We start from the raw sequence: 27,996 nt of genomic DNA, 5'->3' as shown, positions 1-27,996 counted from the left end.
GTGCCCCACCGCTCACTGTGTGATGAAACATGCAAAGTTGAATTCCCTTTCAGAAATTCAATCCAGAGACCCATCGTCTGTTTAGACAGATGCAACCGTGGACAGCGTAATTTACGGTTTTGTTTTAGGAAGCTTGTTTAAATAACAGTTCTAGGCGTCTGTTTCTGGTAGCCGCGACAAAATAAATATTTATAATTAGACATGGTCACGAACAATTTAGCGGTAATCTTACACAGGAACAAGCAGTCACAATTGATCAATTTTATGGGGTGTTACACATGTCGCTATCCTCTCTCTCTCTCTCTCTCTCTCTCTCTGTCAATTTTCAATTCAATTCAATTCAGCTTGTGTTGACTGTGTAACACAATGTTACCAAAGCATTGACGTATGTATATACAGTGAGGAAAATAAGTATTTGAACACCCTGCTATTTTGCAAGTTCTCCCACTTAGAAATCATGGAGGGGTCTGAAATTGTCATCGTAGGTGCATGTCCACTGTGAGAGACATAATCTAAAAAAAAAATCCAGAAATCACAATGTATGATTTTTAACTATTTATTTGTATGATACAGCTGCAAATAAGTATTTGAACACCTGAGAAAATCAATGTTAATATTTTGTACAGTAGCCTTTGTTTGCAATTACAGAGGTCAAACGTTTCCTGTAGTTTTTCACCAGGTTTGCACACACTGCAGGAGGGATTTTGGCCCACTCCTCCACACAGATCTTCTCTAGATCAGTCAGGTTTCTGGCCTGTCGCTGAGAAACACGGAGTTTGAGCTCCCTCCAAAGATTCTCTATTGGGTTTAGGTCTGGAGACTGGCTAGGCCACGCCAGAACCTTGATATGCTTCTTACAGAGCCACTCCTTGGTTATCCTGGCTGTGTGCTTCGGGTCATTGTCATGTTGGAAGACCCAGCCTCGACCCATCTTCAATGCTCTAACTGAGGGAAGGAGGTTGTTCCCAAAATCTCGCAATACATGGCCCCGGTCATCCTCTCCTTAATACAGTGCAGTCGCCCTGTCCCATGTGCAGAAAAACACCCCAAAGCATGATGCTACCACCCCCATGCTTCACAGTAGGGATGGTGTTCTTGGGATGGTACTCATCATTCTTCTTCCTCCAAACACGTTTAGTGGAATTATGACCAAAAAGTTCTATTTTGGTCTCATCTGACCACATGACTTTCTCCCATGACTCCTCTGGATCATCCAAATGGTCATTGGCAAACTTAAGTCGGGCTGGACATGTGCTGGTTTAAGGAGAGGATGACCGGGGCCATGTATTGCGAGATTTTGGGGAACAACCTCCTTCCCTCAGTTAGAGCATTGAAGATGGGTCGAGGCTGGGTCTTCCAACATGACAATGACCCGAAGCACACAGCCAGGATAACCAAGGAGTGGCTCTGTAAGAAGCATATCAAGGTTCTGGCGTGGCCTAGCCAGTCTCCAGACCTAAACCCAATAGAGAATCTTTGGAGGAGCTCAAACTCCGTGTTTCTCAGCGACAGGCCAGAAACCTGACTGATCTAGAGAAGATCTGTGTGGAGGAGTGGGCCAAAATCCCTCCTGCAGTGTGTGCAAACCTGGTGAAAAACTACAGGAAACGTTTGACCTCTGTAATTGCAAACAAAGGCTACTGTACAAAATATTAACATTGATTTTCTCAGGTGTTCAAATACTTATTTGCAGCTGTATCATACAAATAAATAGTTAAAAAATCATACATTGTGATTTCTGGATTTTTTTTTTTTAGATTATGTCTCTCACAGTGGACATGCACCTACGATGACAATTTCAGACCCCTCCATGATTTCTAAGTGGGAGAACTTGCAAAATAGCAGGGTGTTCAAATACTTATTTTCCTCACTGTATATACATACGTCAATGCTTTGGTAACATTGTGTTACACAGTCAACACAAGCTGAATTGAATTGAATTGAAAATTGACAGAGAGAGAGAGAGAGAGAGAGAGAGAGGATAGCGACATGTGTAACACCCCATAAAATTGATCAATTGTGACTGCTTGTTCCTGTGTAAGATTACCGCTAAATTGTTCGTGACCATGTCTAATTATAAATATTTATTTTGTCGCGGCTACCAGAAACAGACGCCTAGAACTGTTATTTAAACAAGCTTCCTAAAACAAAACCGTAAATTACGCTGTCCACGGTTGCATCTGTCTAAACAGACGATGGGTCTCTGGATTGAATTTCTGAAAGAATTCAACTTTGCATGTTTCATCACACAGTGAGCGGTGGGGCACAATTTTGAAGTCAAGTCAAGTCAAGTCACCTTTATTTTATATAGCGCTTTTACAATACAGATTGTGTCAAAGCACTTAACAGTATCAAATTGGAGGATAGAGTGTCAGTAATGTATAATGATAAGATTAAACACTCAATTTTCAGTTAAAGGCATTTCATTATTGAATTCAGAGATGTCATTGTCTAGCTCAGTTTAGTTTAAATAGTATCTGTGCAATCAAATCGGCGATAATCGCTAGAAATTAAGTGTCCCCAATGTAAATGCACTTCACTCTTAAGCACGTGGCACTGCAGACTGTATATTTAATTAAATAGCAGCCTTTTGTGATTTGATAACTCCACTAACCCATATCACAATTTCATTTTATTTTGATTAATTGTGCAGTCCTGATGAGAAGTGTAAAATATTTTCAAATTTATGAAGCTGTGGTGGGTCACTAGAGGCTGGGTCTTCCAACATGACAATGACCAAGCACACAGCCAGGATAACCAAGGAGTGGCTCTGTAAGAAGCATATCAAGGTTCTGGCGTGGCCTAGCCAGTCTCCAGACCTAAACCCAATAGAGAATCTTTGGAGGAGCTCAAACTCCGTGTTTCTCAGCGACAGGCCAGAAACCTGACTGATCTAGAGAAGATCTGTGTGGAGGAGTGGGCCAAAATCCCTCCTGCAGTGTGTGCAAACCTGGTGAAAAACTACAGGAAACGTTTGACCTCTGTAATTGCAAACAAAGGCTACTGTACAAAATATTAACATTGATTTTCTCAGGTGTTCAAATACTTATTTGCAGCTGTATCATACAAATAAATAGTTAAAAAATCATACATTGTGATTTCTGGATTTTTTTTAGATTATGTCTCTCACAGTGGACATGCACCCTCGATGACAATTTCAGACCCTCCATGATTTCTAAGTGGGAGAACTTGCAAAATAGCAGGGTGTTCAAATACTTATTTTCCTCACTGTATATACATACGTCAATGCTTTGGTAACATTGTGTTACACAGTCAACACAAGCTGAATTGAATTGAATTGAAAATTGACAGGGAGAGAGAGAGAGAGAGAGAGAGAGAGAGGATAGCGACATGTGTAACACCCCATAAAATTGATCAATTGTGACTGCTTGTTCCTGTGTAAGATTACCGCTAAATTGTTCGTGACCATGTCTAATTATAAATATTTATTTTGTCGCGGCTACCAGAAACAGACGCCTAGAACTGTTATTTAAACAAGCTTCCTAAAACAAAACCGTAAATTACGCTGTCCACGGTTGCATCTGTCTAAACAGACGATGGGTCTCTGGATTGAATTTCTGAAAGGGAATTCAACTTTGCATGTTTCATCACACAGTGAGCGGTGGGGCACAATTTTGAAGTCAAGTCAAGTCAAGTCACCTTTATTTATATAGCGCTTTTACAATACAGATTGTGTCAAAGCACTTAACAGTATCAAATTGGAGGATAGAGTGTCAGTAATGTATAATGATAAGATTAAACACTCAATTTTCAGTTAAAGGCATTTCATTATTGAATTCAGAGATGTCATTGTCTAGCTCAGTTTAGTTTAAATAGTATCTGTGCAATCAAATCGGCGATAATCGCTAGAAATTAAGTGTCCCCAATGTAAATGCACTTCACTCTTAAGCACGTGGCACTGCAGACTGTATATTTAATTAAATAGCAGCCTTTTGTGATTTGATAACTCCACTAACCCATATCACAATTTCATTTTATTTTGATTAATTGTGCAGTCCTGATGAGAAGTGTAAAATATTTTCAAATTTATGAAGCTGTGGTGGGTCACTAGAGTCTGGGTAATTAATGTTATACACTTTTAAAACACTTACTTCAGCTTTTCCAGTCTACACTGTACATTTTCAAACAGAGTCAAGATGATCTTCATTCCTGGGTTTCCTAGTTTATTCTCACTCAGATCCAGCTCTGTCAGATTTGAAGGGTTTGAGTTTAGAGCTGCAGCCAGAACATGACAACCTCCTTCTGTGATACAGCAGTTATTCAGACTGCATAAAGAGAAAACACTTCAGTTTAGTCTGAATATTTACCAGTTTTAGCCGACAGTTGACAAATACTGGTGATGATGAGTCACATATGATTTTTTTCTGTCAGCAATCTCTTCTACAAGACACATAAACACCCAGCAGCAAGAATTTAAAAGTGTCCTTGTAACAATGAAAAAACATACATCAGTGTGTTGAGTTGACAGTGTTTATCCTGCAGTAGAGCAGCGATCTGATTCACTCGTGTGTCTCTAGTTCATGTTCACTCAGATTCAGCTCTCTCAGGAGTAACGGGTTTTTACCCACAATTCCAGTCACATACTGACAGGCTTCATCTGCAGCAGGACCTAAAAACCTGAAGAAGAGAAGATGAAGCAGGATTCAATTCAATGTTCAATTCATCACAAAACATTTAAAGATTATCAAACACTGTTTGTAACTAAAACCTCTAGTTCAAGTTAACAGTTGAACATTTAAATACAATTTTTTATTTTATTTTTTTAAAAGAAAGACAAGCGTCAAAAATAAATTATTTAAAAGAAACTCAGGGGCAAAAGTTCACTAGATCATGATTCTCAAAAATCTCAAGATCTTTCTGGCTTTTAAGCAGGAGATTTTTGAAGAGGATGAATAAAATAAGAAACAAGAAACTTTAAGAAATAAGAAACTTTAAGAAACTATAGGTGACTGATGTAAAATAATTTAAAATATAAGAACTTCAGACATTTAGGTATGCTTGCGCTAGCGGTGAGAGAGAGAGAGAGAGAGAGCGCGCGCCTCAGAACGCAACCTGATACGCGCACCGCAGATGGGAGGGGCGCTCGCTCGTCACACAGATGTTTCCATGAGAAAGATTCAAAACGGGGCATAATATCTTCAAAACAATACTTGACAGCTCATTTATGTTTTTTTCCACCACCGGATAACATAGCTCTTCCCGGATGACGCCGGAGTTTCACGCTTGACCGATTTCCGCATCCGAAACTTGTTATGAGATCAAAGGGGCACATATGGATATTATTATTATTAATAATAATATTATGAGGTCACGAAAGGTCAAAGCAATTAATCATTTTGTCATTTGCTGGCGGCTACTTACTACTTCTGTAAACCCTCGCTTCGAGTTACCCTCCGTATTTATTTTAAAATATTTTATAAATCCCTCCATGGAATATTTAATTCCCATTTGGTGGCCTTCTGTGTCCAAAATTGTGCAAAAACATCGTGGGACAAGGTTTTCACTGCAGCTGTCATTGTAAGACAGTGAGCAACTCCGTTTGTTTGTCCGAGGGAGCAACAGTAACTAAGGGGCGCAGAGCTTATTGATAGGTCAATTGTGCACACACACACACACACACACACACACACACACACACACACATTCAGTGTCTGAACCTGCAGTTCCTCTCATAATGAGCAGAATTGCTGTTGCATCAACAGACATCAGTTAAATAAAACTATCCAGAGATGATCTAAACCCAGATCATGTTCCCTGTTAGTGGATCAAGTGTTTGAATTCTGCTACATAGCAATAATAATAATAATAGTAATAATAGGAAGATCCGGCATCAAAAGATCAACGAAATATATTGCTGTGAATGCTTAGCTGTCACAAGCTAGTTATCTCTTTGCTAACTTTCCTCATCTCCTGCTTAAAAGCCAGAAAGATCTTGAGATTTTTGAGAATCATGATCTAGTGAACTTTTGCCCCTGAGTTTCTTTTAAATAATTTATTTTTGACGCTTGTCTTTCTTTTAAAAAAATAAAATAAAAAATTGTATTTAAATGTTCAACTGTTAACTTGAACTAGAGGTTTTAGTTACAAACAGTGTTTGATAATCTTTAAATGTTTTGTGATGAATTGAACATTGAATTGAATCCTGCTTCATCTTCTCTTCTTCAGGTTTTTAGGTCCTGCTGCAGATGAAGCCTGTCAGTATGTGACTGGAATTGTGGGTAAAAACCCGTTACTCCTGAGAGAGCTGAATCTGAGTGAACATGAACTAGGAGACACACGAGTGAATCAGATCGCTGCTCTACTGCAGGATAAACACTGTCAACTCAACACACTGATGTATGTTTTTTCATTGTTACAAGGACACTTTTAAATTCTTGCTGCTGGGTGTTTATGTGTCTTGTAGAAGAGATTGCTGACAGAAAAAAATCATATGTGACTCATCATCACCAGTATTTGTCAACTGTCAGCTAAAACTGGTAAATATTCAGACTAAAACTGAAGTGTTTTCTCTTTATGCAGTCTGAATAACTGCTGTATCACAGAAGGAGGTTGTCATGTTCTGGCTGCAGCTCTAAACTCAAACCCTTCAAATCTGACAGAGCTGGATCTGAGTGAGAATAAACTAGGAAACCCAGGAATGAAGATCATCTTGACTCTGTTTGAAAATGTACAGTGTAGACTGGAAAAGCTGAAGTAAGTGTTTTAAAAGTGTATAACATTAATTACCCAGACTCTAGTGACCCACCACAGCTTCATAAATTTGAAAATATTTTACACTTCTCATCAGGACTGCACAATTAATCAAAATAAAATGAAATTGTGATATGGGTTAGTGGAGTTATCAAATCACAAAAGGCTGCTATTTAATTAAATATACAGTCTGCAGTGCCACGTGCTTACGAGTGAAGTGCATTTACATGTGAGCAGATCATGAGTTGGTATCAATAAATCCTGTCCTTCAACCAGTGTCCTCCGACATTTAGCATCCAGCACACTGGAAAAGAAGCGCCATGTCTTTAAAATTCACTTTGTTCATTCTTTAAGTGAACTTTTGCCTGCGCTCTAGTGATTAGATTCACTGTATTGAAGCTTGAACATCAGAATAGAGTACAGATGACACATCCGGTGTGTAACGCCTGTGAGATCTGAGTCTGAGTCGCAGCGCTTGTTACTGGAGCTGCTGGAGACAAGGACTCGATTTGGCTTTTTTTAAAGGATAACAGTAGAGTTCAGTTCGCAGATATTTGTGAGGAAACAGCCTCTCTATTAATCTTTAACATGTTTACCACTAAATAATCATTTTGGACTGAGCTATATTTGGAAATAAAAACAAAATAAATGCTGGTACATAAGTTATGGAGAATTGTTTTATTTTTATTTTGTTTATTTGTAACTCCAAACTAAATTTGACTGACGTAAAACTGAAAGCATTCAATAATTCAGGATCAGATTTAATATGAAGTATATTTTAATCTAGATGGTTTTAATTAGATGTGGTTTTGGTAATCTTGATTTATTTCTGATATTTTTGTTTTGGCTAGTAGAAGTTCTGAATGGCTGTTAAAAATAATAATAATAATTGGCTGGTGAGCGAGTTATTTTGAGCTTATAACGTGAATTTAAAAGGTTCACTTAATTTTACATTAATGTAATTTCCAATATTTTTTTGCAGATGATGTTAATAAATGTTAACAGATTTGTACAAGAAAGTCTTTATAAACCTGCTGTGAACTAAACACAGAAATGTAAAGGTCACTGTTCAGTTTTCCACCAAAATAAAAGCCTGAGGGCTTAATATTCGAAAGTAAAGAGATTAAGACATAAATATCACAATAGTAAATTTATCATTCCATCCTTCAAAACTGAAATCCTTCTCCAAGCTGCTTGTTCTGTGTAGTGTTGTAAGTATGGTTTAGGCTTAAGTATTGTACTGTAAAATACAAAATATTATTATATTTATCAAATAAATAATAATTTCACAGTATGATTATCATGAAAATCTCATATTGGTGGGTAAAAATAGAAGCTAAAGCTGCTATTAGCGTAATTGTATGTATATCTTAATTAGTTTTGTTCTGTCTTCTACAGGTTAAACTGCATCAGTATTACAGATGAAGGTTGTGCTGCTCTGGCATCAGCGTTTAATTCAAACCTCAGAGAGCTGGATCTGAGCAGGAATCAAATAAGAGACTCTGGAGTGACAGAAATCTCCAGTCTGCTGAGAAATTCACAGACACTACAGATACTCAGGTCTGAATCTGGTTAATCTAAACATGAATCAATGTAAAGCTCCAGCTGGTCTGTAAACTGGTGCTGTGTCTCAAGGAATGGGTCAGTAATGTCAAGTTGGTGAAGATACATTTATAAAATATTGACAAACAGATTGCTTTTTTGAGGTGATGGGAAATGTTAATATGTCTTTCTGTAGACTTTCAAACTGCAGTATCACTGAAGAAGGTTATAATAGTTGCAATCAAAATTATTCAACCCCTTTGACCTGCAAGACATTTTGCTGTATAGAACACAATTTTATGAAAACCATTCAACAAAGGCATCAGTAAAGTATTAGAGAGAGTTTTTTTAAATACAATTTTAAGTGATTCTGAGAATGTAACATTGAATGTAAGATTAATGATAAAATTCAAACTGGCTCTAAACATTCATGTTCAAAATTATTCAACCCCCAAAAATCTTTGGTTTTCACATTGCCACTGCTTACTTTAAATTCAACCAGATATTTTCAATGAGAATTAAATCTGGAGACTGAACAGGACACTCAATAACATTCTGTGACTGATCCCTGAAACAAGCAGAAGTAGATTTGGATTGCTGTCCTGCAGGAAAGTCCATTGATCATCAGATACAGTCTTTGCACCAAAGGCATCACAATTCTTGTCAAAATGGCCTGATACTTCAGAGAACCCATGATGCCCTACATACGGCCATGATTTCCACTCACGCTACAGTAAAGCAACCCCATAACAGGACTGATCCACCAAAGTCCCAGTTTGGTCACATCACTCCATAAAACATTCTTCCAGCGCTCCACAGATCTACCCAAATGAATTTTAGCAAGTTCAAGTCACCCTTTTGTTCTTCTTGGTCAAGAGTGGTATTCAGCAAGATGCCTCAACATGAAGGCCATTCTTGTCTAGTGTTTTCTTACACACTGCATTGAAATGGCTTTCCTCCTTTCATTGGTTCATCTTGCAAGTCTTTGGCTGTACATTGCAGGCTTTTGTCAGTTGCTCTGATTAAACATTTTATGATATTATGCTTTTTCTTCAACACCCTCAAAGGTTTTCTGGTACAACACACTTAAAGCTAAGGAATAAGGCTGCGAGCTTTTAATGTCTTGGAAATCTTCATATAGTCTTAGACTTTCTAAAGTAATACAATTATTTATTCTATAGCTTTTGTGAGAGCTCTGTTGACTTTGCCATTTTTGCTACTGAACTTCAGCACACGCATGGGCTAACTGCATATGTATGTGTAACAGCTTCTAAAGGCTTAATTGTGTTTTGAGACCATTTTATTCCCCACCATATAAATAAGTGACTTAAAAACAGCAATGTTGAATAGGGGTTGAATAATTATGACATACCTGTGTTATTAAAATACTAAAAAATGACATTATATATTGACATTATCACTTTTAGTATGGCAGTGAACTGTTATAGATGCAATTTTGTATTTTATCCTGGATCTTCAGACAAGCTTGTATTTGTAAAGTAATGCAGTCTCTGAAGGGTTGAGTAAATTTGATTGCAACTGTAGGTTATAATTGTGGAAAATAATGCAGAAATTGCATTTGTTGTAGTTTATGTTCACCAATATAGAGCTTTACCCTGCTATACCGTGAAAAGGGTCTGTTCAGGCCTAAGATTTTTATTTTATGGAACATGTACTTGTATGACAATCTGTGTTATAAGGAAGAATAACATCTTTTTTAATAGACTTTCAGACTGCAGTATCACTGAAGAAGGTTATAAAGCTCTGTCTTCAGCTCTGAGATCAAACCCTTCACACCTGATAGAGCTGGATCTCACAGGGAATGATCCTGGACAATCAGGAGTGAAGCAGCTCAGTGATTTACTGCAGGATCCAAACTGTCAACTGAAGACACTGAGGTGAGACGTGATGAAATAATGCAAAATAAATGATACGCAAGTGAATTAATTACCTTATGTATAAATATATTATATTTAGGGATGCACGATGTTGGATTTTTGCCGAAATCCAATATGCAGATAATTTAACTCATTTTGGCCAATAGCCGATGCCGATATATAATTATTTTTAATTTTGGTTAGTTTTTAACAAGAACTTATTTGTTGGAATTAAATAAACAACAATGAAGTTATTTTATAATGACAGTACATTGAAGATTTGAAAATAGCTATAAATAAACTATATATTAATCACTGCATTTTTTTTTTATCAGAATGATGCTGTTAACCTTAACATTTTATTTTATGATTTAACATTTGTAAATGATCTAAGCAAAAGAGTTATAAAAATTCAGAATTTTTAGAGCTCATAATTTGTTTTAAAAATATAACACGTTACACATTAATGAATGAATAATTAAATATAAAATTATTTAATTTAAGTGTTATGTTTGTGTTTTTTTTTTTTTTTGTCATGTAAGCTATAACTTCTGACGTTTTAAATCAAAACAAAATCATGATTATGACATCAATTACTGCTTTATTTAATCATAAACACAGTCTAAATATTATTTGTGTATTTTCCTTTCATTTTATTAGAAGTAGGCCGACAGCGCCCCCTACAGAATTAATACTCCTCACCGAGCGTGCGTTAGGACACTGATTCCAGGTGTCCTGAGAGGATGGGCAATATAATTTATTTTATTACATTTCCTGAATCCAAACAAAACGCAGCAAAATATCCCTAATCATTCAACCCCAATCCAAATGAAGACAAAAACGTTAATGTTATCTTGTGCTTCAAGGTATCTCTGGCTAAAACTAGCTAACGCTAAAGTTAGTGAGTCCATGCTAATGTACAAACCTAAATAGTGGACTGTTCTCGTGTCTTGTACAGTGTAGGTCAAAAACACATAAACGAAGGTCTACATTTCACTGTTTCTTCATATTAAACTGGTTAAATGTACATTAATTTAATCGTACCCTGCGATACATGAACAGTGTTGATCCTGCATGTTGTCATCCGTGATCGTAATATGAGACTTCTCCCGCTTGCATTGTGATCTGTAAACCCTCGCTTCGAGTTACCCACTGTATTTATTTTAACATATTTTATAAATCCCTCCATGGAATATTTAATTCCCATTTGGTGGCCTTCTGTGTCCAAAATTGTGCAAAAACATCGTGGGACAAGGTTTTCACTGCAGCTGTCATTGTAAGACAGTGAGCAACTCCGTTTGTTTGTCCGAGGGAGCAACAGTAACTAAGGGGCGCAGAGCTTACTGATAGGTCAATTGTACACACACACACACACACACACACACACGCACACACACACACACACACACACACACACACACACACACACGTGCACACACACACACACACACACACACATTCAGTGTCTGAACCTGCAGTTCCTCTCATAATGAGCAGAATTGCTGTTGCATCAACAGACATCAGTTAAATAAAACTATCCAGAGATGATCTAAACCCAGATCATGTTCCCTGTTAGTGGATCAAGTGTTTGAATTCTGCTACATAGCAATAATAATAATAATAATAGTAATAATAGGAAGATCCGGCATCAAAAGATCAACGAAATATATTGCTGTGAATGCTTAGCTGTCACAAGCTAGTTATCTCTTTGCTAACTTTCCTCATCTCCTGCTTAAAAGCCAGAAAGATCTTGAGATTTTTGAAAATCATGATCTAGTGAACTTTTGCCCCTGAGTTTCTTTCAAATAATTTAATTTTGACGCTTGTCTTTCTTTTAAAAAAATTAATAAATTGTATTTAAATGTTCAACTGTTAACTTGAACTAGAGGTTTTCATTACAAACAGTGTTTGATAATCTTTAAATGTTTTGTGATGAATTGAACATTGAATTGAATCCTGCTTCATCTTCTCTTCTGCAGGTTTTTAGGTCCTGCTGCAGATGAAGCCTGTCAGTATGTGACTGGAATTGTGGGTAAAAACCCGTTACTCCTGAGAGAGCTGAATCTGAGTGAACATGAACTAGGAGACACACGAGTGAATCAGATCGCTGCTCTACTGCAGGATAAACACTGTCAACTCAACACACTGATGTGAGTATCTTACATCATTTCACATGTTACGTGACTAGTAATGTTACAGTCGTAATTACTGGTAGTGTTTGGACATAAATATGTTGGCAGTGTGTGAGCACAACCACCCTACAATGATAAAAATCCACCCACTCCTTGTTTTTTAATCCCCTTTAAACCAAATCAGTCTCATTAGATCTGCTGTTTTGATTCTCTGAGCAGTGTGACATCACATTGTTTAGGCCCCGCCCACATCTGATGACTGACAGTCCTGCATTACCATAGTTTCTGCTCTCAGAGAGTTGTTTGGTTGTACCATAGATATGTAAAGGTAGATGCCACATTCGACCGCTCCAGATATGTTGTCATTACATTACGTCCATTAATAATCCAGTTGAAGTGGCTGAAGCACTTCATTATTACTTCATTGATTCTGTAGTCAAAATTGCACAATGTTTTTCTGCTGAGTATAGACTGTTTCATTGGGCGCGCCTGGCTCCAAGTTAACTTCCGGTCTGTGTTTGTTTATCGGTCTGGCTAATGGCACCGGCTACAAACGCAGTTAAAGTTAAGTTAGGGCCACAAAAGCGCACATGTGCAGTAACGTTTGTTTATGTTGTTGTCGTTGAAACCGTCTATACAGAAGTTTGTCCAGTTAATACAGTGGAACAAGCTCTTACTTTAAAACTGCACAGTTCAGTCTGAAGCGTCTGTCTAAACATTTGAAACATGAGCTCATTTCTGTCCGCTTCACTTGTTGCCCATACAGCAGGTCAAATACACAACCCAATATCCAATAATTTCAGTTAATAATACCAAAATTACACAAACATTTCACTTTTATCCAGTGAGACAGAACTGTTATCATTGTGTTTATTAATGGGACGCAACAGAATAGTTCTGTGCTGCTGTAGCAGAACATATTCATAGTGTTTATTGATGCTCATATCATCTCTCTGCCATCAAACCACCAGATTAATGAATGTCTAACACAACCGAACAGAACCGGTCCAGACTGGGCTTTATTCTGTGCAGGCATTGGTTCTTCAGCCTTACCTGTTTCAGAGAAATATTACTGCACTTCACATCTACACCCAGACAAACCTACAGTTTTATTTAGATGTGCAAAGTTGAATCCGTGTATCAAAGCTGATCGAGTCACTGGACAGAGCAGAGCGGATGTGTTTACGATGTAGTGATGTGCAGACCAGCATCAGTTTAAGCACAAATACACAGCAGTCACAGCTTTTATTTTAGACAATATGCTCAGTTTTAGACACAAGATGAAATGGGAATTTTAGGAAAGAAATAAAAAGATATGAAATATTGGTAACACTTTATTTTAGGGTCTCTTAACTAGTTGCTTATTAGCATGCATATTACTAGAATATTAGCCATTTATTAGTAGTAATTAAGCACATATTAATGCCTTATTCTACATTACCTTATTCTACATCCCTAATCCTACCCAATACCTAAATATATTTATTTACGTATATTATTTTCAGGTTTTAGCAACATTTTATTTATTGCACTGTATGGTGTTAACACATGATGAATTACTCTCACATGAACATAACGTGTCTGATTCATTGTCTTTTCTCTTTCTGTCTTCAGTCTGTATGGATGCAGTATTACAGAGAAACAGTGTCTCATCCTGACTTCAGCTCTGAAATCAAACCCATCACACCTGAGAGAGCTGAGCCTCAGTGGGAATCAAATAAAAAACACAGGAGTGAATCACTTATGTGACGTACTGAAGGATTCACGCTGTAAACTGGAGAGATTGAGGTCAGTAACATTCACATACAAGAATCAAAAAGTGTTTTATTTAAATGAAACAAAATGAAGTGTCTTCTCATTTCTCTCAATGTAGGTTAAGTGAATGTGAAATGACAGATGAAGGTTGTTCTGCTGTGACTTCAGCTCTGAAATCAAACCCATCACACCTGAGAGAACTGAAGCTGAGCAGGAATAAACTCGGAGACTCTGGAGTGAAACACCTCAGTGATCTACTGATGAACACACAATGCAAGCTGGAGAAACTAGAGTTAGTATCATTATTACTCCTCCTAGAGCTTTAACTCTACAGACTCCAAACTCAGCCCAGATCTTCAGACTGATCTCGCCGGGTGTGCTATATCTTTTCTAACTGATCAGACTTATGGTTTTCATAAAACTGAAGATTAAAAATCATAAAAATCCCATAGACTTACATTGACGGAATGTTCAAATGAGCCAAGACTATTCAAACTCCAACTGTCAAAATTCAAACTTAAACTCCCAGAATCCTTTGAGACTCAATCAAGCTTCCCTTCTATGTACTATTTCTAACCCATTCAAACTCATCTATCTAATATTTCTAATCTATCTATCCTAGCGACATGCTAATCATGCTAGAAAAATGCTAATCCTTACTAGAAATATGCTAGTAACATGCTAATCAAGCTAGCAACATGCTAGTCACTTGCTAATCATGCTAGAAACATGTTAGTGACATACTAATAACGTGCTAATCATGCTAGAAACATGCTAGTCACTTGCTAATCATGCTAGCAACATGCTAGCAGTATGCTAGTAACATGTTAATCATGCTAGAAACATGCTAGCGAATGCTAATCATGCTAGCAACATGCTAGTAACATGCTAGTCACTTGCTAATCATGCTAGCAACATGCTAGTCACTTGCAAATCATGTTGGCAACATGCTAGTCACTTGCAAATCATGCTAGCAACATGCTAATCATGCTAGTGACATGCTAATCATGCTATAAACATGCTAGCGACATGCTAGTCACTTGCTAATCATGCTAGAGACATGCTAGCAACATGCCAGTCACTTGATAATCATGCTAGCAACATGCTAGTAACTTGCTAATCATGCTGTAAACATGCTAGTGACTAGCTAATAATGCTAACAACATATTAGTAACACCTTAGCAACCACCCCGGGTACCCTAGCAACCGCGTAGTAACACCCTAGCAACCATCCCGGGTATCTTAGCAACCGCGTAGCAACACCTTAGCAACCACCCCGTAATAGATGCTGACTTTTCCATTTGTTGACATGACATGGTTAGATTCAGATGGTAAATATATATTATGTTGGGTGTCCATTTTAGAGATAATCACCATGTTTAGAATGAAACATCACATTTAAAAACATGAATCATATCATATAGTAAAATATCATTTGTTACTACTGCAAATATATATTCAATTATTATTGGATCTTCAATACTTTCAGAATCTTTACTTATTAAAGTTATTTTGTTTCTGTATTTTAAAATATATTTTTATATGAATATATTTTAATGACAGTATATTTATTGAACAAAAATTATTTTATTTTTCAAAATAAGCAGAAAATAGTACAAACTTTGCTAAAGTGATTGTTTTGAACAAGTATTAACTTAGACATTATTTTAAAATCATTATTTTATCTGAAGTATTTGTATCAATACCGTGTGGGGGTAAAGACCCTCTTGCCTCCTCATATATTTATACGATTTTTAAAGAAAATAAACAACTTGAATGATTTATTTTCACACAAAATCTGTTGCTCCATTAATGTTCAATACAACGTATATATTTTTCTGCAATTATATATTTTAGGCGAGTGAATAGCACAGTTATTCTTGAGGTGGTCCTTTAGCCCGTTGTACCCGACTCTTAAAATGTCTTTAGATAAATTATAATTCAGAAACACAATTTTCTTGATTTCTCACACTTAAACTCAATTTTCACATTTTTAATGTTATTTTATAAGTAGTTCTATAGTTGATTCTATATCTTAATCTACTTTGTTAATCTTTTTTCTGTTTTTGTTTATGGTCATATAATAAGGTTTTTGGCAATGTTTTATTAATTATTGCACTGTATGGTGTTAACACATGATGAATTACTCTCACATGAACATAACGTGTCTGAATCATTGTGTTTTCTCTTTCTGTCTTCAGTCTGTATGGATGCAGTATTACAGAGAAACAGTGTCTCATCCTGACTTCAGCTCTGAAATCAAACCCATCACACCTGAGAGAACTGAAGCTGAGCTGGAATCAAATAAAAAACACAGGAGTGAATCACTTATGTGACGTACTGAAGGATTCACGCTGTAAACTGGAGAGATTGAGGTCAGTAACATTCACATACAAGAATCAAAATGATTAAAATCACTTCAACAGTTTAAACTAAAACACTTTATACTCAATATCTCACGATGAGTCTGAGTTCACATTATATTTGTGTAAAATTCTTCACATTAATGATTTGTTTGTAAGATGATCTCTTCCTCTGTTTGTCTCTTTCTAGTCTTTATGACTGTGGCATTACAGATGTTTCTTCTTTAACTCAGTCTTTGAGAAACACAAAAGCTCTGCAGTTTCTAAAAGAGCTTGATCTGAGATGTAATATGATTGGAGACTCAAAGCAGCAGCTCATTGATGTGCTACGAGACTCAAACTGTAAACTGAGGTGAGTAAACTTCACTTTGTGATATTAAAGAGATTGATTTATGATATGTGAACAAATATTAACTTTCAAATATTTGTGAAAAGTTTATAAAATTATCATCAAGCTTTATTTCAAAGGGTTTGTGTCAGAATGAAATGTAAAGTTGATAAATGTTTAACACAAAGAAGGAAAGAGAACAAAAGCACACTGTCACAGCTTTATACAGCAACAGCTGCTTTATTAATTACATCAGTAATAGTGAATCATTACAGTCTGAAATAGATTTGGTCAGATTGAAGGAAAACGCTGGTAAAATCAGTCAATACTTTACACTTACTTTACTTTCTTTTATTTACTGAGAACAATACAAACATGTTTAAACTAGAGGACAAACAGCTTTAACAAGTGGAACATTTCACTGAAAGATTTGTTTTAAAGCAAAATCACATTTGTATTTGTTCCTCATCATTTATTATATTTGGTGTACACTCGTTAGTATGTGTTTCTCTTTATATTGACTCAATAGAGACACAAACAGAATGCAATTCATGTTCTGAATGTATTATATTTAAAACATAAATACGTATTCAAAATCAAGTATAATTAATCAGATCACAGGATTTTAATGCAACTTTAAAAAAAAAAAAAAAAGCTGTGATTTGAAATATAGTAACTCATTTGTACTTTGTTCCACTGAACTCTGATCATATTCTCTTCTGTTCCACCTTACAGTGTAGATACACATCCATCACCAGAAGTCCCTGATAGAGATCCATCACCAGAAGATGATAAATGCTGTATATCATAGTTTGAAGTCGTCTTGAGAGGAGCAGTAAACATCAGGTGAAGATCCACAGAAGAGCTGCACTACTGCGTCTATGAGGAGAAATAAATGTGTGATAAATGTGTAAATGTGATCCATACACGTGAAGAGACTCAGACTTTACAATGAAATAATGCAGCATGTGTGTTAGAAACATGATATTGAATGATTAATGTTGCTTTAGTATTCAAACTAATGATCATTTTGTTTAATTTAAAGCTGGAACAGAGGAAGAAGCTCAGATGAGTCTGTCTGGCTCTTCAGTTTAATTATATTTGTGTAAAATTCTTCACTTTAATGATTTGTTTGTAAGATGATCTCTTCCTCTGTTTGTCTCTTTCTAGTCTTTATGACTGTGGCATTACAGATGTTTCTTCTTTAACTCAGTCTTTGAGAAACACAAAAGCTCTGCAGTTTCTAAAAGAGCTTGATCTGAGTGAAAATATGATCAGAGACTCAAAGCAGCAGCTCATTGATGTGCTACGAGACTCAAACTGTAAACTGAGGTGAGTAAACTTCACTTTGTGATATTAAAGAGATTAATTTATGATATGTGAACAAATATTAACTTTCAAATATTTGTGAAAAGTTTATAAAATTATCATCAAGCTTTATTTCAAAGGGTTTGTGTCAGAATGAAATGTAAAGTTGATAAATGTTACAGCTTTATACAGCAACAGCTGCTTTATTAATTACATCAGTAATAGTGAATCATTACAGTCTGAAATAGATTTGGTCAGATTGAAGGAAAACGCTGGTAAAATCAGTCAATACTTTACACTTACTTTACTTTCTTTTATTTACTGAACAATACAAACATGTTTAAACTAGAGGACAAACAGCTTTAACAAGTGGAACATTTCACTGAAAGATTTGTTTTAAAGCAAAATCACATTTGTATTTGTTCCTCATCATTTATTATATTTGGTGTACACTCGTTAGTATGTGTTTCTCTTTATATTGACTCAGAGACACAAACAGAATGCAATTCATGTTCTGAATGTATTATATTTAAAACATAAATACGTATTCAAAATCAAGTATAATTAATCAGATCACAGGATTTTAATGCAACTTTAAAAAAAAAAAAAAAAAAGCTGTGATTTGAAATATAGTAACTCATTTGTACTTTGTTCCACTGAACTCTGATCATATTCTCTTCTGTTCCACCTTACAGTGTAGATACACATCCATCACCAGAAGTCCCTGATAGAGATCCATCACCAGAAGATGATAAATGCTGTATATCATAGTTTGAAGTCGTCTTGAGAGGAGCAGTAAACATCAGGTGAAGATCCACAGAAGAGCTGCACTACTGCGTCTATGAGGAGAAATAAATGTGTGATAAATGTGTAAATGTGATCCATACACGTGAAGAGACTCAGACTTTACAATGAAATAATGCAGCATGTGTGTTAGAAACATGATATTGAATGATTAATGTTGCTTTAGTATTCAAACTAATGATCATTTTGTTTAATTTAAAGCTGGAACAGAGGAAGAAGCTCAGATGAGTCTGTCTGGCTCTTCAGTTTAATAATATTTGTATTAAACTCATCCATAATTATTCAGATGTTTAAATGTGATTGTCAAGTGCAGCACTTAAATGTATCTAAATATATTAAGCAAATCTTCAATGTGAAATTTCCATGTTACTTAAAACATTTACATGATCTCTCTTATATTTTATACACATTGTTATTCTGTTTAATGTTATATTAAGTTAGTTATGTGTCTGTCTGTTGCTAACAATCACAAATCCTCTCATTACAACAAAAGCAGAAACACAATGTAAATAAAAGATGGATTGTGCAGTTTTGACAGATGAATTGATTAAAACGGAGTTTTCACACAGTGAGTTTGTGCTGAACTGACTGACAGCTTCAGTGTTTATAAATGCTGTGCCTTTTACTCGAGGTTTGTGTCGTTTTATTCACAATTTGAAGAAAAGTTTGTTTTTCATGAAACTGTGACTTACTACACAATTACAAAAAAGACAAATCTATTTGTAAATGTTACAGTATTGTTCAGAATAATAGCAGTACAATGTGACTAACCAGAATAATCAAGGTTTTTAGTATATTTTTTATTGCTACGTGGCAAACAAGTTACCAGTAGGTGCAGTAGATTCTCAGAAAACAAACAAGACCCAGCATTCATGATATGGACCCTCTTAAGGCTGTGCAATTGGGAAATTAGTTGAAAGGGGTGTGTTCAAAAAAATAGCAGAGTCTGCCTTTGACTGTACGAACTCAAAACTATTTTGTACTAACGTTTTTGTTTCTAGGATTTAGCAATCCTGTGAATCACTAAACTAATATTTAGTTGTATGACCACAGTTTTTTAAAACTGCTTCACATCTGTGTGGCATGGAGTCAACCAACTTGTGGCACCTCTCAGCTGTTATTCCACTCCATGATTCTTTAACAACATTCCACAATTCATTCACATTTCTTGGTTTTGCTTCAGAAACAGCATTTTTGATATCACCCCACACGTTCTCGATTGGATTAAGGTCCGGAGATTGGGCTGGCCACTCCATAACATTAATTTTGTTGGTTTGGAACCAAGACTTTGCTCGTTTACTAGTGTGTTTGGGGTCATTGTCTTGTTGAAACAACCATTTCAAGGGCATGTCCTCTTCAAGTATTTTAACATATGCAAACTGATCCATGATCCCTGGTATGCGATAAATAGGCCCAACACCATAGTAGGAGAAACATGCCCATATCATGATGCTTGCACCACCATGCTTCACTGTCTTCACTGTGTACTGTGGCTTGAATTCAGAGTTTGGGGTCGTCTCACAAACTGCCTGTGGCCCTTGGACCCAAAAGAACAATTTTACTCTCATCAGTCCACAAAATGTTCCTCCATTTCTCTTTAGGCCAGTTGATGTGTTCTTTGGCAAATTGTAACCTCTTCTGCACATGCCTTTTTTTTAACAGAGGGACTTTGCGGGGGATTCTTGAAAATAGATTAGCTTCACGCAGACGTCTTCTAACTGTCACAGTACTTACAGGTAACTCCAGACTGTCTTTGATCATCCTGGAGGTGATCATTGGCTGAGCCTTTGCCATTCTGGCTATTCTTCGATCCATTTTGATGGTTGTCTTCCGTTTTCTTCCACGTTTCTCTGGTTTTGCTCTCCATTTTAAGGCATTGGAGATCATTTTAGCTAAACAGCCTATAAGTTTTGCACCTCTTTATAGGTTTTCCTTCTCCAATCAACTTTTTAATCAAAGTACGCTGTTCTTCTGAACAATGTCTTGAACGACCCATTTTCCTCAGGCTTTCAAATGCATGTTTAGCAAGTGCTGGCTTCATCCTTAAATAGGGGCCACCTGATTCACACCTGTTTCTTCACAAAATTGATGACCTCAGTGATTGAATGCCACACTGCTATTTTTTGAACACACCCTTTCAACTAATTCAACTAATTGCCCAATTGCACAGCCTTAAGAGGGTCCATATCATGAATGCTGGGTCTTGTTTGTTTTCTGAGAATCTACTGCACCTACTGGTAACTTGTTTGCCACGTAGCAATAAAAATATACTAAAACCTTGATTATTCTGGTTAGTCACATTGTACTGCTATTATTTTGAACAATACTGTACTTTCTCTGCTCAGAAAGCAGGGCACTTGGTGTAAGTAAGGTCTCCAAATATTTGTTTTAGATTAATTTGATTTAATTATTGAAAAGTGCAGTAACCAATCATTTAGATTTCTCTTTGTTAATATTTCTTCCCTCCTTCAAATGTTTTATGGGTAAATATGTTTCCCTCATTTGTGTGGAACATTTTGGAAAGTTCTTAGTCATTACTGTATAACAAATCAAACTAGAGTCATTTAAGCACCATAACTCTTATAATATCATGTTGCTTCACAATGGCCTCCAGTGTACTCTCCTCTTGAAGATGAATATCTGTCCATGTGAGAACAGATAAAGGCAGGTCTCTCCGTCTCTCACACTTTTACTGTGTCTAATGGATTGAGATTTGAGTCTTCAATGTAAAGGATGTACAAAAATTTGGTTTATCACCTTTTTTCAATATACAGTCTTTTACCCATCATATTACATCTCAGTATTTATACAAACACTTTTAATTATTTAATCATTTATACTTCTCATTTTTCAATTTTCTGTTGCTTCATTACAATTGTACTGTCATTGCTCAATACAATATTTGTATAAATTTCCTATAATTAAAATCACACATCTTCTTACATATCTTGTCTATTTTCTCCATCAGTTTTTCTTCTGTACCAGACACCAGATCCAGATTTCAGTTATGTTTTTATAATACATAGCTAGGCATGATGCAAAGCTAATAATTTCCCCAAACTTTGATTTTCTAAATATCTAAACATTGTCAACAACTCTTTGCTACAGTAAATCAAAATGATCATAACATCACCCATAACCCTTTTACTATATACTGTTTTTATCATGTGTAGCAAGGCTCAAGGACGCTCTACAAGGTACACCAATACAACAAATACTCATTACAAAGAAACAATTACAGTGGACATTGGACATTTGACCAATTCAGTAACAAAATAATGAAGTTTAACACATTTAACACATAAACTGTAGTAAGGACATAGAAACAGAAAACACATGGGACAAATACACAATGCAATTTAGTGATAGTGTTGATTAAACAAATATGTTTTAAGCTTTGATTTAAATTCACTGAGAGATGTGACTGTTCCGAGTGTCAGGGGCAGCGAATTGCAAAGTTTGGGTGCCGTAACAGAAAAGGATCCGCCGCCCATTGAAGATAGGAAGAACACAAAAGGCACACAAAGAAGTTCTGAACAAGGAATATAAGAAGAGAGTAGGTCAGAAAGATAGGAAGGAGCAAGACCTTTGAGTGCCTTAAACGTGAGCAGAAGACTTGTGTATTGCACACGAATAGATTCAGGCAACCAGTGAAGATGAAATAGAATAGAGGTGATGTGTGCAGATTGTTTTGTGGAAGTTAACAGTCTGACAGCAGAGTTTTGAATGTACTGCAGATGAAATATGGAGTGAGCTGGTAAGCCAGAGAAAAGAGCATCACAATAGTCAAGGCGAGTGGTAATAAACGCATGCACTAATGATTACGCATCTTTTCTATTGAGGAAAGGATTCAGTTTTTCTCTACAAGGAAAAACTTCTCTTTTGTTTTTCTGATTCTGATGCAGGATTTTGAGGACGGTGGTAAAGACAGGGATATGTAGATGAGCTCAAAATATTAGAGAATAAATTACACTGAGAGTAAATAAGACAGCTGTGGTATTTGTCATTTAAACTTATATTACATAAAAGAACAGTGTTGTAAATCTTGAATAAGGGCACAGAAAGCAGTAAATAATGAAGAAGACTCTAAATTCATTAGTCAGTCTAATATTTCCTTATGTAGGATTTAAAATACATAAATTATAACTAAATTTTGGATTGTACAATTATAAAAAAATGCTAATTTTAGCTCTAAATAAGCAGTAAAGTGCTGTTTTGTCTTTTTCAAACGCACATAAGTTTATGAGTTACAGTCTTAGTTTTTCTGTTTTAATAGACATTAGATTAAAAACTATTTAAGCCTTAAATGACAGATTGTGAAAAGCACATATATCTACATCCAGAGGTGGACAGTAACGAAGTAAATTTACTTGAGTATTGTACTTAAGTACACTTTTTGAGTATCTGTACTTTACTATTTTTTCTGGAAACTTGCGACTTTAACTTCACTACATTTGAAAGACAAATATCGTACTTTTTACTCAACTACATTTATATCAAGGTCCCCAAGTAGAAAGTCGTTATATTTAGCAGTTTTACATTGTGTGCATTTTCAGATTCACTGAACCCTTTTTTTCTGCGAAAATCCGGCCTGCGATCTGCCAGGACTTTCCTGTGTTGCCAAGTGTTACAGTATTTCTAAGCCTGCAGTTTTCCGCCTAGCTTTGAATGGATATTTGGCTGATTTTTTTTTTTTTTTTGCGCAAATCTGGCAACCTCGGGATCTTCCCCGCTAAACTAATGTAAACGTCTGCGCTACTGCACAGCTAAAAGCGCTCTAAAAAGGCATGTGTTAACTCTTTAAATCCCTTTGGAAAATTAACCATGTTTCTACTATAGTAACCATAACTATGGAATTTGCAGTAAAATCACAGTATCCACAAATTTACTATTATCTCACTATAGTAACCATATGCTATTTGTAGTAAAACTTCAGTAACCACAAATTTACCATACCCACATAGCAAGCACACTCGGGCCGATTCTGGCTGAAATGCGGCACTGTCGGCTCAGTCACGACGTCGGTGAGAAGATAATGGGCCAGAGCCGCGCCGACTCTACAAAACACTTCTGGTTGACAGACGGCTTTTTCTCTCTGGGCCGATCTCGGCTGAAAGCTATTGTACGCGCGGCAGGTCCACACTCGGTGTAGTTGTGTGTCTCTACCTTCGGCCCGAGCTGGTTTTGTCTCCGGCGGCCGCTGCTAGAATGAAGATCCGCCTGAGAGAGAGATTTGGCGGTTAATCCTGAGGAGATTTCGGCGGGCACAGGTCTCAAGAGGAATACTTCAGCTGCAAAAAGGTAAATTAAGTTATTTAATGATCGATCTAGTGTTGTTTGATGTTTAAATGCCAGGAGGAGTATAGTTTTTAGATGGTTTCTGTTAGGTTTGCGATGATAATAGCGTCAGAAAAATCATTCGGTCCGGATATATTGAGTGTTGATGAGTAACGTTAGGCCTAACTGTCAGGCGGTCTCTTTAGGAAAACAATATGTAATTTTTAATATGAAAACCGATGAGCTGTATCCAGTGCACGATAATGTAAGGTAATTAAATTTTAATGAGTTAAATTCCATTTTGTTTGCTAGAATTCATTCGATTCATCTTTTCAACGAGTGATTGCTATTGAATCAAAGAAGTCGGACGCTGCTGGAGCCATAAACATCTATACGAGTGACTCTGTCTGATTCGATTCACTGAACCATTCAAATGAGTCATTTGTTTGTAAGTCAAACTGAGCACGCTATAGTAGCATTACACCTGCTAAGATAATTCAATATGTGCAATCTGAATTTAATAATAATATTTATTTTGTGGTAACACTGCCGTGTGGGCAGCTCTGACAGAGAAAAACACTATAGATACGTAAGAGAAAGCCGTAAAATGTAAGTGCATCATCTTTTGTTCTTGAATGGAGGCCTAATCTGTCTGCTGCACTTCAGCAGGTTCAGTTTTTAGAGTGAATGAAAACTTCTGAAGCATAGATATGCCGTGTGATGTGATTAAAATCATACTTATTTTACTGTGGTGGGGATTATTATGAGCAAACAAATTTAAAAGTTTAATCTGAACACTATATATATGTAATCTGACATTTATTTATTTTATTTTTTTACAGAAATTCTGAGCTGCTGCATGAACATTCATCAAACATATAAGGTGCGAATTCTGGCTCTCGTCCTAATGATTGTAAAAAGCTGTAATGCTTAAGATTAAATAATTACCTTACAATATATATTTGTACATATTTCAAGGCTGCAATTTGGAAAAAAACTTTCAAGCTAATGCTGCTGAAATGGAGGTCAAGGGGACTATGAAGAGGTGGCTTCCAGCTGATCAAAAGTGAGTACTTCAGGAGGCAGACACACTCTGTGAGTTTAAAAGACCATCTCTTTAACATTCCATACACATGACACACTATCACATTTCTATAATTCAAATCTCTTAAAGGATTTTTATGCTGCACCAATTAGGGTAAGCAGCAACACTTCCTATAATATCTAATGTACATGTTAATTTGTAAGAAGAATGACATCATTGCTTATATTAGTTGCTTATATACTGTCTCACCCTTATCCCTAGGTTACAATAATCAGCTGATCCAGTCGGTATCCAGACCAGACGGTGGACCTGCACCAGGAGTGACCACAACACATCCCTGACTGTCAGCGGAGACCATGTCAGCTAGATGACAGATCCCTGTGAAGACCTCACTGATGGCCTCAGCACAGATCCTCAGCAAAGACTACGAGAACCAGACAAGCCCTCTGCACAGACCCTTTTACCAGCTTCACCTGCTGGCGTGATGTTTCCTCATGCAGAAGAAGTTGGACGAAATATTCTGAATGATATCAATCCACAATCTGACTTGTGATGCAGCCTGGAATAATCACACCACGTTCATTCGTTTGGCCAGACGAGACTGTTTCCTGACTGAGCCGGGTCTTGTTTGGGTTTGGGTTCCTTGTCACTGTTGCCTTTTGTCTTGCTTGGTTGAAGACACCTAATATTCAGCAATATTATTGACTTGACTGCACTGACACCATTTGATAAGAACTGAACTGAATTATGACACACAATGTTTTATATATGAAGTTTATTTGCAAAAACGGATAACGGATAAAATTTTGTTTTTTGTTATCATGTTTTTGTTTTATTGTGTTAGTTAGCTAGTATTTATTAGTTATTCTTTACCTAATCAAAATAACCTGCATGCAGTTTGATTGAGATTAATTGGAATGCACAATGAAAAACATGATTTTTAAAATTGTTAAAACGAAGTTATCTGTTTCTGCAAATGAACTCTTCATTTTATATATATATATGCAGTAAATATAATTTACTTGTTACTGTGTGGTTTTAAAAGTGTGAATGTTTATACTGTAGTGCATTTGTTCATGTATATTTAAAGTATTTGGTAATTTTATAATTAAAGCCTTTTAATGTTTTTAAATGGTTGTATTTGTGTTTTACTGCTGAATTACATTTAGCAGTTTCTGGAGCCACATTCGGCCCGGGGACCAAGCCGAGTCTCAGCCAGATCTGGCTTAAAGTGTCTGGGCCAGACCTGGGCCACATAAAATAATAGAAGTCACTCTACAGTATGCGGGCCAGATCTGGGCCACGTCAATAAATAAGAGTCATTTTACAGGTTGTGGGCCACATCTGGGCCAGAGGAAATTGTTTGAGTCGGTTTTCAGTGTGTGTGCCAGTTTTGGGCGGGGACCCAGCCAGAACTGGGCCAGAAGTGAAGCAAGGTTGTGGCCCAGAGGTGGGCCAGACAAATTTTGCTATCTGGGTAGTTTCATTATATTAACTATAGTTAGATTTTTGTAGTTGAACTATGGCAATACAAATGGTAGGCTAATATATCTGTCAAAAATCGCTGCCCTCACTTTACTAATATATATATATATATATATATATATATATATATATATATATATATAGGCTATATATAAACTTAGGCCTACTGATAAATTGCTTCTAAAAACTGGTCAGGGAAGTATATGAATCTGAACATTATTTTATTGTCAAAACACTGCACATAAATGCTTTTTTTTTTTTTTTTGCAAACAAATTATCAAAAAGTAGGTTAAATGAAAACTTTGGAATCTAAACTGGGAATCAATAAGAATTTAAATCAATAAGCAGAATCAGAATATGAATGGATAAAATTCAAACAATGCCCAACACTAGCCACTTGTTGTGAAGTTCACTGATTTCTGAGCATTTTATGAACACTGATCAGTTGATGGCAAAATTCAAAAAGACAGTTATTTGGTGCAACCTGCACACCCATGGCCATACTGAGAGAGTATGATCCAGTTTTCTGAAGAGACTAAAGGTTTGTTTTCTATTCAATGTTTGCTTTGTTAGCCTAAAATGAACCATATCATAGACTTCAATATCTCTTTGAAAAAGAACTTTGTAACTTTTAAACAAGTATTCAAATGAGTTCAATGTAGTTAACACTCCTGGTGTTAAATAAAAAAATAAAGATGATTATCTTTATTCAGTTGTTCCATTTATATTGGTTTGGTAACATAAAAGCTCTTAATTCCAAAGATAATAGCAAGCTAATCAGTGTATTCAGTAGGTTGCATTAGTGGCATAAGGTATTGTAAGTATACAACAATGCTACAATAAAACAATGCATTTACTTTTTACTTTTGATACTTAAGTACTTTTAAAAACATGTACTTCCGTACTTTTACTTAAGTAAAAATTTGTCTTTACAACTTTCACTTGTAGTGGAGTAATATTTGACCAGAAGTATCTGTACTTTCACTCAAGTAAGGAAGTTGTGTACTTTGTCCGCCTCTGAACGCCTGTGAGATCTGAGTCTGAGTCAAAAGCACAAATATCTACATCACAGCAACCTGTGAAACTGAACAGAGATGGTAAATTCAGAAAATAAGATAAAAATAACTGGACATTTTCTATTTGTATGTAGAAACTGAAAGTTCATTATTAATTGAGTTCTGAACTAATTTAATGAATCATACCATTTCACATTTCTTCAAATAAAAAAGGACTGTACAGTATATAATTGTTAGAATTATTACCTTCCAGATTTATGTTTGGCTTGGATTATTTGATATGATTTTTCTGTCATTATTCAACTAACCCTTCAGAGTTCACAGATGTAGAAGAGGAGGTGAATGGAGCAGAT

The 27,996-nt window shown here is 35.9% G+C and overlaps 3 protein-coding genes and 1 long non-coding RNA gene across 14 annotated transcripts in view; 2 read left to right on the top strand and 2 right to left on the bottom strand.

The window, feature by feature from the left end:
* LOC131531223 (NACHT, LRR and PYD domains-containing protein 12-like) overlaps positions 1 to 27,996 on the bottom strand; it is a 166,342-nt gene that overhangs the window by 1,992 nt on the left and 136,354 nt on the right. Inside the window, exons 22-23 of one of the 10 annotated variants that reach the window (XR_009268607.1) lie at positions 4,469 to 4,638; positions 4,009 to 4,286 (exon numbers count right to left, since the gene is read on the bottom strand). The exons of 8 other annotated variants lie outside the window; for them this stretch is intronic. The gene's annotated coding sequence lies outside the window, so the exon portion shown is untranslated. Of the gene's footprint in view, positions 1 to 4,008; positions 4,287 to 4,468; positions 4,639 to 27,996 lie in introns of those variants that run through there. One more of the 10 variants, XM_058761857.1, reaches the window with a different exon arrangement.
* LOC131531276 (zinc finger protein 239-like) overlaps positions 1 to 27,996 on the bottom strand; it is a 160,115-nt gene that overhangs the window by 113,701 nt on the left and 18,418 nt on the right. The gene's annotated exons all lie outside the window — the stretch shown is intronic.
* On the top strand, positions 6,146 to 17,798 carry LOC131531259 (ribonuclease inhibitor-like). Of its 2 annotated transcripts, none has more exons than XM_058761924.1 (10): positions 6,146 to 6,357; positions 6,541 to 6,714; positions 8,110 to 8,271; positions 9,978 to 10,151; positions 12,110 to 12,280; positions 13,877 to 14,050; positions 14,136 to 14,309; positions 16,219 to 16,392; positions 16,571 to 16,732; positions 17,542 to 17,798. In XM_058761924.1, the coding sequence occupies exons 2-10, from the start codon at positions 6,659 to 6,661 to the stop codon at positions 17,591 to 17,593; spliced, it is 1,299 nt and encodes a 432-aa protein (XP_058617907.1). In that variant the 5' UTR covers positions 6,146 to 6,357; positions 6,541 to 6,658; the 3' UTR covers positions 17,594 to 17,798. The 2 variants fall into 2 exon arrangements, with proteins under 2 accessions (XP_058617907.1, XP_058617906.1); XM_058761923.1 differs by having other exon boundaries at positions 6,149 to 6,357; positions 17,444 to 17,798.
* Positions 24,472 to 26,059, top strand: LOC131531310 (uncharacterized). Its single transcript, XR_009268621.1, has 3 exons — positions 24,472 to 24,980; positions 25,076 to 25,163; positions 25,404 to 26,059. It is a non-coding gene; the product is annotated as an uncharacterized LOC131531310 (long non-coding RNA).

Source organism: Onychostoma macrolepis, chromosome 22 (assembly GCF_012432095.1).
Source record: "Onychostoma macrolepis isolate SWU-2019 chromosome 22, ASM1243209v1, whole genome shotgun sequence".
NCBI classification, from domain to species: domain Eukaryota; kingdom Metazoa; phylum Chordata; class Actinopteri; order Cypriniformes; family Cyprinidae; genus Onychostoma; species Onychostoma macrolepis.
Note: the sequence above shows the minus strand (reverse complement) of the source record. Positions and strands in the feature narration are given on the sequence as shown.

Coding starts and splice junctions, on each gene's coding strand:
- LOC131531259 (XM_058761923.1), top strand. CDS start 6,659: ATGAAGATCATCTTGACTCTGTTTGAAAATGTACAGTGTAGACTGGAA. Junction 14,051..14,135: donor TGTAAACTGGAGAGATTGAG/GTCAGTAACATT, acceptor CTCTCAATGTAG/GTTAAGTGAATGTGAAATGA. Junction 14,310..16,218: donor TGCAAGCTGGAGAAACTAGA/GTTAGTATCATT, acceptor TTCTGTCTTCAG/TCTGTATGGATGCAGTATTA.